Below are 15913 nucleotides of genomic sequence, written 5' to 3' on the forward strand. Positions count from 1 at the left end.
AGCAGCCAGTCTCCCAGCATGCCTCGGTGTATGCTACTCGCCTAGCCACCTCTCCAACAATGCAGCTTTTAATCGCGCTGTGAGTGGGAATCTAAAACGCGTAACAGCGCACACTTGGCAACAGCCGCGCAGCGGTGCAAAATATGAAAGTCATTTAATTGTCTTCATTTGGTCACACCTACCCCATTCCGGGTGCATTCATTTTGGACGTTGTGGAGTTTGATACTGGGTGAGTACTCATGAAGCTATCAATCGCCTGCTAGTATGCAAATACGGCTTGTTGTGACCACTGCTGCTAACAGGCTAGCTAATTGGCCAGATGAGACATATGGCCCCTTTGCCCCCATCTCTCTATATACTTTGGTATTACACTAATGCATACGTCTACCCCGCCGTATGTTGTTTTTGCCTTTCAATTTTAGATTACGCCTTAATCCATCACGGGATCTAGCTAGTGGTGTATACTTTGGAGGCAGTTGTGCTATTCTTTTAATCTATTGGACGTCGTGAGCAGACTGTGCTTTTGATATTTTGCTGCTGTGGAACACGTCAACCTTGTCGGCGTCTGGTCGTTGCAGTACCTTGCTGTAGTCTGTATTGAATTACTGGGGGTGCCCCCGGCGATACTACGACCCGAAATCAAATCTGGTGTTCATTTCCGAGGCCAGAGCTCCCCGGCAGATCCATGTCGTTTAAAAAGCCCGTTATTATCGCAAATCGGTGTCCAGTCATCTGTTTTGTATGTCACTGTTAGACAATCGGTGCGTTAAGGTGGAAAAAAACGGGATTACATTGAGATCCACATTATACAGGGACTATGGACACTCAATGGTTGATTTATTGTAAAATGTAGGCTACCAGGAATGTCATCGGTCTACCGGTGTTTCTCACTCGAGATCATAAAAAATATTAGAAAGACAGAGTACTCCTTTTGCTTGTTGCTTCCACTCCTTATCCTTTGAAAAGAGGACAATATCTTTCATAATGAATCAGATTTGAATATAGTGGTAAACCTGAATACTCTGTAAACCTGAATACTCTGCACGGGACATGGCGACTCGTTTATATCCTGTACAGTCCTTCTGATACAGTTATACTCATCCCTGCCAAACAGCCCTGGTCCCACATCTCATTATATCATTATTATAATGTATTACACATTATGCATTTACTGTAATGGGTTTCCATAATCGGCATCTTTGTGTTGACAGAAACCGGTTTAAAATGTATCCTACTTTATCAAGCAGTTGGTACATTTTGTTTGTTGTAATTTAGTTGGAAGACTCTTTCTTAATTTAATATTATTAGGCTAGGTTATGTTAAACATTTGACTCATCTCTGCAGTTTTCCATTTTTTTTGTTTGTGTGTGTCAGTTACAACACTCTCCCCAACTCACTTAGGGTTAGACCTCAGCACATTATATTATGGCGCCCATGGGACATACGTCTGTTTGTGCAGTAAGGGTCCTGGGCCGCATGTAAAAGCTTGCTAATTGGTTTTTCCTCCTGTGGTCTACATTATTAACCACTACTGTAACAGTGGACGGCAACATCAGTCCAACAGAAGTCCATGTCATTGCATCTCTTGTTGAACAAATCAGGTGTTAGGTCAAATGTGTTAACAATTATAATCGTTGTAAAACACATTATTTTTATTGAAACATATTCTTAGCATTTACGTGTAAACCAGCTCTACCTAGTTTATTGGCTATTCATTAATGTGTCAGTGGGTTGACCTGGAGTTGTGTTTACTCTGGTGGCCCTTTCCAAGGTGTGTTTGTCAGGGGAACTCTGCTGGGTGTGGAAGGCCTTGGATTTGACTATGGGCTGACTGCTCACAACTTGGAGTGAGCTTTTCCCCACTAATGAGCATCTGCTCTTTTAAAGATGGCGAACGCCAGACGTCAGCCAATGTGTTTGAGTTGTCGGCTCACAACATAAAAAATTGTTTCATGATTGTGTTCCGCCAGGCAAGCAAAATATTGTGAATATGGCTTCTGACATTGAACAGATGCACAAAGTCAGCTGCCCACTGCAGGAGAGAAATTGAAAATGCAGGAGAGAAGAAGCAAGGTGGGGGTGTTCAAGTTCAGAATGACTGACAGAATTTGAATGATTCACAAACAAAACAAGCAGCTCGCCGGGCCTGGTCGTCCATCGCACTGGGAATTTTAACATTTTCATATTCTCGGATATGATGCCCCACTACCCCTTCTCCAGAGGACGTTTTTTATATGAGCAAATGTGCTGTGCGCCTCAACTAACGCAGTTTAAAAATAAACGGCCGGAAGCAAGGCAAGAGCAAATATTGGATTGCACGCCTTTTGAAAAACTGAATGGTGTGACGAAATGGGGTCCTGTGGTGGCCTTCTTTCAGTCAATTCATTACTATATTTATATTCCAACAACCCTCTCATTTACGCCTTAACGCCCTTCCCGGACGGCACAGTCTGGCAAATAGATACATTCCTGCTGACAGCCCAAGAAAAACTCATGTGGTCCAAATTCATTCACAAAGCCCCACGCGGGCTAATCATGGCGCGTTGGCATGGACGCCGGTCTAGTGGAATGCCCCCCGTAGGCACCTGCAATTCAGATCACCCTGGTTCTTCTCCCACTAACCATCAATACCTAGGGGACAAGGTGCACCCTGGGAACCGACAGCTGTTGTCAGTAAGGGGGGGACTGGGGGTAATGTGGTGTGGTACCGTGGAGGCTGAGCCGGGCCAATAAGCAGGGGGGGGGGGGGTCTCTAGAGGATGCCAGCAAACTGGGCTTCTGTCGGCTCTGCTGTGGCGAGATAGCAGGGACAAGGGTTTTGTCAGCAGACTGGATTTCTGAGGCTACATTTTTAATTTGGTCGGCATTCATCTCTAAACAGGACGGCCGCTTCCTCTCTCTAAAAAGCAGACTGGGGAGGAAAGATTTCTAGTTTTGAGTATTGCAATGATTTTCTCAAATGGTGATAATTCTGCTGAGGAAAAGGGCGACCTGGAACATTTGATTCAAGTAGGGAAAGTGGAATAGAAGAGCCAGACTGGATTAAGGTTCACTACGTAAGTCTTGTACTTAACGCTTCCGGCCAACTGTTATTGACTTCCTTCCTAAAGCAGCGTTGCAGTAATGATAAAGGGTTCCTGGGTAAATGAATGGCCAAGAGTTCAGGCCTTCCGGAAACTGCAGCTTCTACAGTCACATTTATTGTGCCACAAGAAAAAAGAACATGGACAATATTCTGTTGCATCAAATAAATTCTGGAGCTATTTCCCAACATTAGCAGGAGTCTGACATTTCTTTCTTCGCATTTTGTCCCAGATGTGTTGAAGCTGTCAGTGGATGTTTATCTTATGTTTCATTTCCAATTTGCAGCGCTGTAAATGTTTGGTATCACAATTCAAAATGTGTTTATGGTGATGTGTCATGCAATTTATTTCCGGGCAGGCTTGAGGCAGTGAGGGGAGGGGGCTAAATCTGTGAGATTTGGCTCATGTTGTAGTCCTACAAAATGCCCCTTTCTTTTGTAAGGTAATGTTTTTATTTGGGATGAGTTTTCACAGGCATACCCCATAGCTACTTTTCTAAGCTTGGCTAACACATGAAACGAAAACCAGGAACTGGATGTCCCCATGCGCCCTGGGGGACTGGCGGTTAACCTCAGCTCAGATGGGTCCATCCACAGCTGGGTTGAAGAGACAGAGGAGGAAGAACAAGAGACTCCTTTTTGATACCGAACGCCTCTGCTTAACGGAGCCTTGACATCTATTCGATCTCGGAAGCACGCAACACTTTGCTATCTCTCCCCGGCCGATTCGTCTCCCGGTCTCGGACAGCGTGTTGTAAAGCCGAGACGCCCAATGACAACGTGTCATTTTGGCCCCGGCCCGGCCAGCTAGTTAACACTTGGCACTGCCTTAAAGAGGCAAGACAAAGGCTTGTCTAAAGGGTTCCCCACCGTTTTGCGGTGGGGAAGTGACCCTTTTAATTGGGTGACTGACTTGGGCTTGTTTGATCTGCAAATCTGCCCAGATAGGGCTGTGTGGCTCTCCTGTGGTGTAACAGGTCAGTTGGTTTGTCGATCATGGGTACTCGGAAAAATGGCTGAACGATAGAAAAGACAGTATGTTCAAGTTGAATACATCCAATAGACAGTCGGATCAACAAATAGTGTTATAATATGTTATGCAAATATAAGTGTTATTTCAAAGCTTCTGTTGTCTTGGGGCAGGAATCCGCAATGAGTCATTGGCCCGCTATTTTCCATGCTCCCCTATTGCCATAATACTGGCCTGCACTGTTATAACAGATGATTTGCCTCACCAGTTAGGAAAAGTAAATTATTTTCAGGCCGATTACACACGTTGTCTTTTATGAATGGAAATCCTGAAAGCATGTCAACCAGTGGCCTATAGTAAGGATGCCTTTTTCTGACTTGGTAAATCCAAGGCCTGCATTTTCCCGTGCATACTCTTCTGTGCCTTTAGCTAAATTATGCAGCCAGGATGCTTGAAAGCATGCGGCAGTCTGTAATTAGATTTTGGTAATGAAAGGGTCAAAAGCTCAGCTATCTTCTTAAAAGAGAGTTCTGTGTGACTCCATCAATGTAATTAGCCCATCACATGCTGCATGTACTGGGAACACGTACCCCTCCTCTGGTCCCAAGACCAACTGGACGGGATACTTAATTTAGAGCCTTTTTAATCAAACAATTAGGATTAACTTGTGAGCCTAGCATTCCTTGTGTAATGTAAGCAATCTGCTCGCACAACTATTCACAACATTTCGTAGAGTTATTATCAGATACTTTGTTTATCTTCATCGTTTAATGAAAAGGCTGTCTGAAGATTCCCCTATGCCTCAGTTAAATATTCTTCTTGGCTGTAGTTTCAAAAACCCCATCTTGAAAGTACTGTGGCAAAAGGCTGCCTTGTCCTGGTTAGGATCATGGGGGAAGATGGCCAAAAAAAGCATGACGTATGGATATTTACAGACAACTAAAGCTCAATCTGGCGTGCGCTGCTACTGTGCTGTGTCTAAACTAACTGCGATGCTATCTGTCTGTGTCTCCCCTGGCCTTAATTGGTTGTCTCTCCAGCGGGCTGCCACCCCTGCAGTCGACGAGGGCTCTCCGTCACCTCTCTCCGGCAGCTTGTTATGCGTCAGTCCTCACTCCCCGAGTCCAGGTGACAGACTCGCAGTGTTTGGCGCCGAACATTTCCGTTGTTTTTTCCTCTCTGCGCCGCACAGACCTACAATGTCACCAATGTCCTTGTAGAACTTCACAGACCACTTTTTTTATTTACCAGCCTTCTTCTTCAGTTTTGGTTTGTTCTTGTGGTGTAACGTTCTTCAGCCTCTATGGTGACCCATCTCGGGGAACGGGGATTGACACTTTATTTATTTTTAGCAATGTCTTTTTACCTTTTTGGTTTGAGACTGTTAAAAGTTAGTCTCCCCACAAGGGCAAAAAGCCTTTTTCTGTGTAGCTCCCCTGCTTTGTCATAATGCAGGGAACTTTGGAGCAGGGAGTGCACCCAAGCCCATCTGTCATTACCAGCAACCGGGCTCTCTCTCTTTTGCTCTTTTATGCTCTTGTTCCAAGCCTGTTTAATCTACCTCTCATTGTGTCTCTCTCTGGCACAGCAAATGGGTGTTAAGTTATTGACTCTTCATTTTCTTATAAGAACCCATAGACCTTGACCGTGTTGGTTTTTCTAGTTCGCACCGATTGATCTCGCTCTCCTGTGTGTGTGTGTGTGTGTGTGTGTGTGTGTGTGTGTGTGTGTGTGTGTGTGTGTGTGTGTGTGTGTGTGTGTGTGTGTGTGTGTGTGTGTGTGTGTGTGTGTGTGTGTGTGTGTGTGTGTATTTATGTAACCTAGGCACACACATGAGTACATTCTTTGCGTGGGAGGTAGTCCACAAGGCGTGGCCTCTAACGGCTTCTGCGCTGGCTTCTTCTCATCACACAGATGCTTTACGACCAGGAGGTGGTCGCTGTGGAGTAATCTGCTGATAATGACCAAAATCTCTGAGCTCTGATGAGCTGCTGACGACGGCTTGCACCTGTTAAACACATGTAAACAAAACCCATGTAAACACAAACACTGGTGTTTGTGAGAGCTAGTGAGAGTGTGTTTTTTATTTTCTTGTGGAGGTATTTGCTCCAGGGTACATAAGGGTTTATGTGCTCGTGCAGAGCACCTCCAGTCGACTCTCTGTGCTGTAACAAAGGGAGGGCACGGAGATATGGTAATAGCTCCTTTGGGGTGGGGGGGGGTGGGGGGGGGTGTAGGTGATGCGCTGTGATCCGTGGCTGCAGCAGCTGCTCTCTGCAAACAGCGGTGTGACTGTGCCCTGGTAGCAGCTGCCTCCCCCTCCTCCATCACTTCCATGTGGAATGAAATAACATTCCCCTGCGTGTGCACGCACACGCGCACGCACACGCGCACGCACGTCGCCAGCACACACGCACACAGGGGACCGAAAAAACCCTTAAATGAAATCACGATTAATTATGCAATGGTGGGTGTGCGGTAAAAGTTTGCCTGGCAGTATGCAGCATGCACACCGCTGTGCCTTGTGATGATGGGAGCATCAGCGGCTCTCCAAGGGTTGGGCTAGGAAAGTAATTGGAACATTTGTATTACTGCCACTATACACCTGACAATGCCTAACCACAGTCTATGCACATATTCTGAATTTGTATTTTTTTTAATCCAGAATGATAAACTAACAAATAAGCTGCTTGTTGTGTCCCTCGGTGATGAAAATATTCGATGTAATTGTTTTCCACAGCCTTCAATATTGTCATGGGCTTTTGACGTTTGTATTTGTATGAGTAATATTCCCTTAAGCTCCTGACAAATGTGCAGAAGGTTGTGATGGATGACCTCCCATACCGTCTCGCTAACCTTCGCACACCCCATCAGGCATTTACCGTCCGCTGCCTCATTCACCCCCCACCCTCGCCCCACCCGGTTCAACAACAGGATTTCGATGGCCATTCTGGCGGTCTGGGGATTGTTTTTGGGGTGGAGGAGTGTGGGAAAGGAGCGGTGCTTCTGTACCTGGGTGGAGCTGATGCTGCTGTTTGGGTTTACTGGTCCCAGCCTGCGCTGGACTCCACCAGACACAGTCAGCACCCCCTCTTCCTGCTGCTGCTGCTGCTGCTGCTGCTGTCTGTTATTAATTCAATGCGCATCCCATAGGGAAGATCATACTGCGCTATTTATAACGCTCCCAGCAGTTTGTTTTTTAAACAGGATGTTAAAGTGTTGTAGTTGTACAACCCGGGTTTGTCTCTGTGGCTTAACTCACCGGCTTAACAAGCCTAGAGTGTCACTGAGACGGTTCGTCAAAAAAAAGAATGCTGCGTTGACTATTTCAAACTAGAATTGCACCGTTCTAGTCAACATCCTGACCTGCTGGTCATGGATAAAGCAATTTATTCAGAAAGTGTGTTCAGGTTTGACATGGTTGTGGATGAGTGGATGCAGTGAATGCGTCTGTATGTTTAGAAATGAGACTATAACTAATAAGAGTGAGGATGAGGGGAAAGAGTTAAAGACAAAGAACAAAGCAACGTGCCCAAGTGAAAGTATACCTAGTACCTGCAACAACCGAAAAGAGTGCCTAATGAGAGAGAGACCCAACCTGCTTAAATACCCCGCCCATTAACCCAGGTGTGATCAATACTGTGACTATGATCACCTTCCCCAAGTAGTAGCCCTGTAGTGGCATCAAAGAGCCTTAAGGGGTGCAGGGGGTCGTCACACACCACATGCATGGTGGATGCCTTGAGGAGCCAGGGACTTCCAAAACCACTACGTGATGTATTGAACCGACATTTGCATGAGCATCATTTGTCCCTGCTGCTGCCACCTTATTCAATGCCTCCTCACGCTGTGCTCGGTTGACTGCACACTGTATTATCCCAACTGCAGTATAAGGTGAAGCGCAGGGCTCGCCCCCTTGCTTGTTAACTCTTTGCAGAGGGTAGACCTTAATGCTAATCTTTGTTTCACTTTCTCAGCCTGGCCTCAACATGTTACAATTTTCCATTTTATGATTTATCCATAATGTGTCAACCGGTATGTAAATAGCGTCTTCGGATCTGCTTTTATGTAGACACTCGCGCTGGTCTTTCTCTAGACATCAGAGACTTGGTGTTTGGACATTTGAATGTTATGAGGATGTCTCTGCTTGTTTGGTCAATTGTATTCACATTACTACTCTTTATTTTAGTCATTCGGTTTTTGTATTATTGAGTTAGTGGCCCAGACATATGAAAGATGATTAGTCAAAACACACACACACACACACACACACACACACACACACACACACACACACACACACACACACACACACACACACACACACACACACACACACACACACACACACACACACACACACACACACACACACACACACACACACACACCCCCCCCCCCCCCCCCCCCCTCTCTTGGCTAGATTAGAGAGCCCAAATCCCAAACTACATGGATTAAGTTTGTGCTTGTGTGTGATTTCGTTCAGAGTCCCCAGAGGTCGGCATGAACAGAATTCCCCTTTTTTCCCCGCAGGGCCTAGTGCTGGCATTTTTGTTGTTACTGGCATTTTTTTGTTGTTACCAGCATCTGTTGTTTCCCGTCACCCTCCGGGCACAGGCAGCTGTGCAGGAATTAATCTGACCCATTCCGATGATCCAAACTTGATCACACAGTGGGGGGGCAGATGGGCTCAGAGACAGTGAAGCAGGACGGCAGTAGCAGGTCCACCAATAGTCACGTGCTAAGCAGGCTCAGAGATGAGCTGAAGACCACCAGCAGTTTTGTTGTACCCCAAACTGTAGTGGTTTACTTGTTTCTGGAGATAAAACAGAATTCCCCTACAGCTAGAGAAGGTCGCGTATTCATTATTGGTTATCGTCTTAGAGTGGAGTCCTATTTACGAAATGAATGAATACATTAGCATATGTTATACAATGTTTCTAGTTGGAATAATGATCACGCCTATGCCCTGGACTGTATCTCTAGGGGTTTACCTGTTGTAGAATAATCAAACTAACGAATTATTTAAAAATATTTTTGAATGAAAAAAACGTATTGATATCGGATAGTTTTTTCATTGGCGTTTTTTCTATTTTGGACCATTTTCCTTATTAATCGTGAATAATATTCATGAACATTGTGTTCATACATTATTTGCTCAGCGATACCATTACCCCAAACGCTCATTTGTTGAGAGTACAGGCATAAGTATCAACCAACTGACAATCATTGAGTACATTGCAAGTTGTGTGCCAGGAATCAATCTGCCAGCAAAAGCTTGGCATTGGCGTTCGTCCGACCATCGGCTACATTACTTTCAGAAAAGTCTCTCGGTTCTGAATATATTATGAATTCACTGTTCACTGTCAACCATTTATTAAAAGCACAGTCCTAAGCACTTTAACTGCAGTCAACATTAACTTCATTACAACATTGGAGATACATTTGGGACCATTCCAAAGATGCTGCATTCACATTAGCTTAATACAAAGAGTTATCTTTGGGTCTTTAAGGCTGACGCTAACCCTGCTCCCACCAGCTGGAGGGAACTAATTGCAGGACGCTCTTTATAAGTCCATGGGTGTTGGGACTTGTCTGCTACTGGGGGGGCAGGGGGGCAGAGGGTAGCTTTTGGCCACCAGTCATCCTTTGGACACTAAATCTCCCAAATAATCTCTGCATGCCAGCCATGCCAGTCAGATAACCTCAGTGGGCAAGGAGTTCCTGTTTTCTGTCTGGCATCAAACAGCGAAAGGATTTTGTTTTGTTTCAATCAAAGGTTTATTTTGGTCTCTAATCAGCGAAGTGGAAATAGTTCCCACTGCTACAGACCGAGTCTGAATCAAGGGCCGTTCGAATTCCTCTTTCAACAGGACACTGAACATGTGGCTCACCCGGAATGGCCCGAGTTGTGCCACGGTACACTGCCCACATGATGGGCAGTGTGGTCTCTGGTAAGGCCCACAGCAATGTAGGCTCTGTGACAAAAACAGTGGGGCGCATGGCGGACCTAATGAAATCCTTTCTGCTTTTCTGTGTCGTAAAGTATTTTTTGGCTGTGACTGCTTCGCATGTGACGCCAGCAGGGAACCACAATTTGATCGGCGGTTTGCTTCCAGGTGTCCGGTCTGTAGAGCATGCCTAGGTGTCTGCCATATTGAATTCTCAACAAGGCAGAGAGATCTCCGTACGTGAACATCCTCCGAGATGTTCCAATGGTGCGATACTAATGGTGCAGAGTTTTCTGTGTCAACACCAATTGTCCTTCGATTATGCAAGCGTGACCAAGCTAAGAGTGCACACCATGTCAAGGCTCATAATTGAGCAAACATGGTGCTTGGAATTCCCATGATTACCTGGATTATTGCTCATTCAGAATCAGTGTTTGTTTCATTCATAATGTAACGGAATGGTTAAGAAAAGGATAAACCGGCTCTAGCACTTTTCCTTTCCACAACGTATGTAACGTTAGGTCTATATATATATATATATATATATATTTTTAAGAAACTTTGCATTCAATATATCCAATATATTTAATTGTAATCTATTCATGTATGTATCCAATTACATTATTAAACTATATTAAGTGTGGAAATGGGCTAGCCTAATATTCAGCTCTTTAATGAAAAAAAAATTATTGGTATCAGATAGTTGCTTGGTATCGGCCGATTCAAAGGCGTATTGCTCGGTATTGGTATTGACAAAGTGAGGTCGGTGCAGCTCTTTATCAAGCATAACTGACTTGTGAGCAGCTCTGGGTGATGGGCGGTTTAACCCGCTTTTGCATTGATTGCCCACCCGCCAAGCCCCAGAGTCAAATCAGTCTGACTCGGGCCAGGTGAGGCTGCTCAGACCATCCATCATGCACACACGCACTCCCCACCAGTTGATTACATTTGGAAAACCGGTTGCCAAATTACGTTTTAATGTGGGCCTGTTCAACGGCAACGGTTCAATGTGCCCTCCAGAGCCCCTCGGCCTCACACAACGCAGGGGGGCCTGGCACGTCCCTGACCCGTCTGTTTTCCTCACGCTGTCTGCACAAGGGAACAAGCACTATATAGACCTATCTCGTTCTGCTGTTTGCTCACGATGTCGCCATATCCCACTAATTCCAGACACTGCGTACGTGAGGTGTCAAGGCTGCGTTCATTTCGTTTTGAGTGGGAACCTGACCACATGTTGGTTTTTTTTCTCTGGGCACCGCTGCTTATTCATCCAGCCCCCTCGTCTTGAGAGGCGTCAAGCATCATGCTGGGTAGACTTTCAAAATAACAATATTAACTAAAGGTAAGTGCATAAAAAATATATATTATAATAGTAATACAGTCACAAAAATATTATTCTAATAATAATAATAATAAAAAAATATATTATTTCGATGTGAGATGCACCCGTCCTGACTGCTCAAAGGGGAACAAGATAAACAGCCGTATCATTCTTGAATGAAAACAACAGCCTTTAGGTTCTTGGGTGGTTAACATTTGTAATATTGCCTCAAACCTCCTGACTTTAAAGGATGCCAAAACGTTCTTGTATTACACTGATTGAATTGATTCAACCTTGATTATGCGTCAAGTGTTTTTCTCCCCCCAGAGATTGTAGCGAGCATGCGCCGCGAGGGCTGCAGCTAACATAACATCTATGGGTGGAAGTCGTAGACATCTTGAGGTGTTATGAGACCGGCCTTAAAGTCAGCTGCAATTCTTTCAATACAGGGTTTATTTCCAATACATTTAGGTTACATCCATTATTCGGACAAAAGTCTACATCCATTATTGCAGTCTTATTGTTTATTTTGTGATGAATCTTACTGATCTCCTGTGATGATTCCCCAGAGAAGAGTTGCATGAGCTTCAGGACCTTCTATATAAAGGCAGGCATTGAGCCTTTGTTGTGGTACAGGGTCAGGTGGTCCCAGCGGGCTCTCTGTGTGAACACTGCGGCCTCTCACCTCCAGTGTCGGCCCATGATGACAAATGGCTCTGTCCCACTTAATGCAACGGAAATGACTCACAACTACCTAGGCTGCAGGCTGCTGGAGGGAACAGTAATTGGGCGGCTTTGCTCAAATGCATTTTTTGGCCCCTTGAAAATACATTTGCGTTTCATAGCCACCGTTTTTCCTTTTTTACTGGGGCAGCGTCATCAAACAGTCAGGTTTTGGAGACACTTTTAGAAGCTGTAGTGTGAATTAAAAAAAAACGATGTAATCGGCTCTAATTACCCTCATATGCTTTCTGCTCCTTTCTGTTGAGGTTGGAGTTGGTGGTCGTTTTATGCTAACTCTTCTCTCTCTCTCTCTCTCTCTCTCTCTCTCTCTCTCTCTCTCTCTCTCTCTCTCTCTCTCTCTCTCTCTCTCTCTCTCTCTCTCTCTCTCTCTCTCTCTCTCTCTCTCTCTCTCTCTCTCTCTCTCTCTCTCTCTCTCTCTCTCTCTCTCTCTCTCTCTCTCTCTCTCTCTCTCTCTCTCTCTCTCTCTCGTGTGTTTCTTGCCAGGTGTCCATATGGACAGGAAGGGAAAGATCTGGATGCCTGCCCTTTCAGCAGATGAATGAGCAAAACCCATAGAGAGGCAGAGGCCCCGCCCGGAGGAACAGCCATGCCTTCCTTGGATCACCGCTTTAGGATATCACGTCATCAAATGCACCATTGTGTTCTCACGTGACTCCAGCAATCAAAGCTGCAATTCAGTACAAATAGTATGGGTCTACGCTTTAGCTAGCGGCGGCATGTTAGCGGAACACAGGTGAGGCTGTTCCCCCTCAAGTACCTCCCCCCTCCTCAGTGACCTCTAAGGGGTAAACAAACGGCCACACGGGACTTTTCTTTATGGAAGGGGCGCCCGGAGAGCACCTCTGATTTCTGCACCCCTTCGCCCCAGCAATGAGGCTGGACCACGGCCCCGGCCCACGCCCATAGGGGCGGATCCCCAAAGGGGCGGATCCCCATAGGAGGCGGACCCCCGACCAGCAATGCAGCGCAACGGCGGCGGCGGCGTGGCCGGCGGGCAGCCGTGGGTGCTGCGGCGCATTCGCCTCACCTGGCTCAGCTTCATGCTCTTCTTCATCCTGGTCTTCTTCCCGCTCATCGCCCACTACTACCTCACCACCATCGACGAGGCGGTGGGGCCCGACAAGCGGCTGTTTGGGCCGCGGCCCGGCGGCGAGCTGTGCGAGGCCAAGCACGTGCAGGACCTGTGCCGCATCCGCGAGTCGGTCAGCGAGGAGCTGCTGCAGCTGGAGGCCAAGCGGCAGGAGCTCAACGGGGAGATCGCCCGGCTCAACCTGCGCATCGAGGCGTGCAAGCGCAGCATCGACAGCGCCAAGCAGGACCTGCTGCAGCTGAAGAACGTCATCAGCCAGACGGAGCACTCGTACAAGGAGCTGATGGCCCAGAACCAGCCCAAGCTCTCGCTGCCGGTGCGGCTGCTGCCCGACAAGGACGACCCGCCACTGCCGCCGCCCAAGTCGCCGCGCGCCTGCCGCCTGCGCTCCTGCTTCGACTACGCCCGCTGCCCGCTCACCTCGGGCTTCCCCGTGTACGTGTACGACGCGGGCGCCTACGCCTGGGCGGAGCGCATCGACCCGCTGGTGCGGCAGGCCTTCGAGGCGGCGGTCAAGACCAACATCTACGTGACGGCGGACCCCAGCGTGGCGTGCCTGTACCTGGTGCTGGTGGGGGAGCTGCAGGAGAACGCCTCGCCGCCGCCGCCGCCGCCCGCCGAGCTGGAGAAGCAGCTCAAGGCCCTGCCCTACTGGCGGGCCGACGGCCGCAACCACCTGCTGCTGCACCTCTCCCGGCAGTCGGTGACGCAGAACTTCCTGTACAACGTGAGCACGGGGCGGGCGGCCGTGGCCCAGGCCACCTTCCTGGAGCGGCAGTACCGCGAGGGCTTCGACCTGGTGGTGTCGCCGCTGGTGCACGCCCTCTCGGAGCCCAACTTCCTGGAGATCCCGCCACAGGTGCCGGTGAAGAGGAAGTACCTGTTCACCTTCCAGGGGGAGCGGCTGGAGTCGCTCCGCAGCAGCCTGCAGGAGGCGCCGCCGCAGTCGTTCGAGGAGGAGATCGAGCGGGACCCGCCGGCCGACTACGACGACCGCATCATCGGCACCCTGAAGGCGGTGGCGGACAGCCACCTGGACCAGGTGCTGGTGGAGTTCACCTGCAAGGCCCCCCGGCCCAGCCTGCCCACCGAGTGGGCGCTGTGCGGGGAGCGGGACGAGCGCCTGGGGGTCCTCAAGGTCTCCACCTTCGCCCTGGTGATCGTCCCCGGCGACGGGCAGCTGGTGGCCTCGGCGGGCTGCGGCATGCGGCTGTTTGAGGCGCTGGAGGCGGGCGCCATCCCCGTGGTGCTGGGCGACCACGCCAAGCTGCCGTACCACCAGCACATCCGCTGGAGCGAGGCGGCCATCGTGGTGCCCAAGCCCCGCATCACGGAGCTGCACTTCCTGCTGCGCAGCCTGTCGGACAGCGACCTGCTCAACATGCGGCGGCAGGGCCGCTTCCTGTGGGAGGCCTACTTCTCCACGGCGGAGAGCGTGCTGAGCACCGTGCTGGCCAGCGTGCGCACCAGCCTCCAGGTGCCGGCCGCGCCCATCCGGGAGGAGCACGCCCGGGAGATCCCCCACAAGGCGGGCAAGCTGGCGGGCACGGACGCCAACCTGGCGGACAACGGCGACCTGGACCTGGGCCCCGTGGAGACGGAGCCGCCGTACGCCTCGCCGCGCTTCCTGCGCAACTTCACCTACACGGCGTCGGACGTGTACCGGGCGTGGAACCGGGCGCCGGGGCCCTTCCACCTCTTCCCGCACACGCCGCTGGACCCCGTGCTGCCCTCGGAGGCCAAGTTCCTGGGCTCGGGCACGGGCTTCCGGCCCATCGGCGGCGGCACGGGCGGCTCGGGGAAGGAGTTCCAGGCGGCGCTGGGCGGCAACGTGCCGCGGGAGCAGTTCACGGTGGTGATGCTGACCTACGAGCGCGAGGAGGTGCTGATGAACTCCCTGGAGCGGCTCAACGGGCTGCCCTACCTCAACAAGGTGGTGGTGGTGTGGAACTCCCCCAAGCCGCCCTCCGACGACCTGCTGTGGCCCGACATCGGCCTGCCCATCGTGGTGAGTCGCAGGGCGGAACCATTTGGGGTATTAATCCAATTGCGATTATTTAGATCAATATTGCGATTTAGTGTGCGATTTTTCTTTTTAGAGTTCCTTATGTTCTGTATTATTCACTAAACACAAGCAATAAATCATTCTATAGTATGACCAACACAACATTGAAAGCTGTCAACATATAAAACGCTCTTTCCTTTATATTAGGCCAGACCTATGTGTCGAATTGATGCATGAATTGATGTTATAACATCTTTATTTAACTGTTAAAGTAAATATGAATCTTACCGATCTCCAGTCAGTATCCGTAACATATCGCAGCCGTTGCGAAATGCAAATGGCGTTCTATGGCATGGAGATTTGGGTTTGAATTTGATTAACCGCTGAGCCCTAGTGAGTAGTACCGCCGCCACCGCCCGCTGCGCTCGGGGCAGACCCAAGCCAAGCACTCCATTTAGACACAAAGGACACCAACGGGATGTTTTTAGGTTTATTTTTCGTAAATATACATTTGGAAGCCATAATCAGCGCCTCGCTGAAATGCAAATAGCGTACGCTGTTATTTGCCGCCGTCTCGGAGGGAGTGCGGTCTGTGTTCTGAGTGCGTTAGCCTCGTGTGTCTGAGGCTTTGAAGCTCGCTCCCAGCCCAGCAGGCGGCCCTGCTGATTACAGCAGCCTCAGTACCGAGGCGTGGAGAGCTGCGTTGGATTGAAGCCCACAATAAGGGGTTTTCAGATGGCTCATACTGTC

The 15913-nt window shown here is 48.9% G+C and overlaps 1 protein-coding gene across 2 annotated transcripts in view; it reads left to right on the forward strand.

The window, feature by feature from the left end:
* The window catches only part of extl3 (exostosin-like glycosyltransferase 3), a 22187-nt gene continuing 6274 nt past the window's right edge, over positions 1-15913 (forward strand). The window contains exons 1-3 of one of the 2 annotated variants that reach the window (XM_060041956.1): positions 1-229; positions 5093-5180; positions 12552-15166. In XM_060041956.1, coding sequence (XP_059897939.1) covers positions 13028-15166 — 2139 coding nt within the window. In that variant the 5' untranslated portion in view covers positions 1-229; positions 5093-5180; positions 12552-13027. The remainder of the gene's footprint in view (positions 230-5092; positions 5181-12551; positions 15167-15913) is intronic. The other variant, XM_060041955.1, reaches the window with a different exon arrangement.

The sequence above is a fragment of the Gadus macrocephalus genome, chromosome 21 (genome assembly GCF_031168955.1).
Source record: "Gadus macrocephalus chromosome 21, ASM3116895v1".
In the NCBI taxonomy this organism is placed as follows: domain Eukaryota; kingdom Metazoa; phylum Chordata; class Actinopteri; order Gadiformes; family Gadidae; genus Gadus; species Gadus macrocephalus.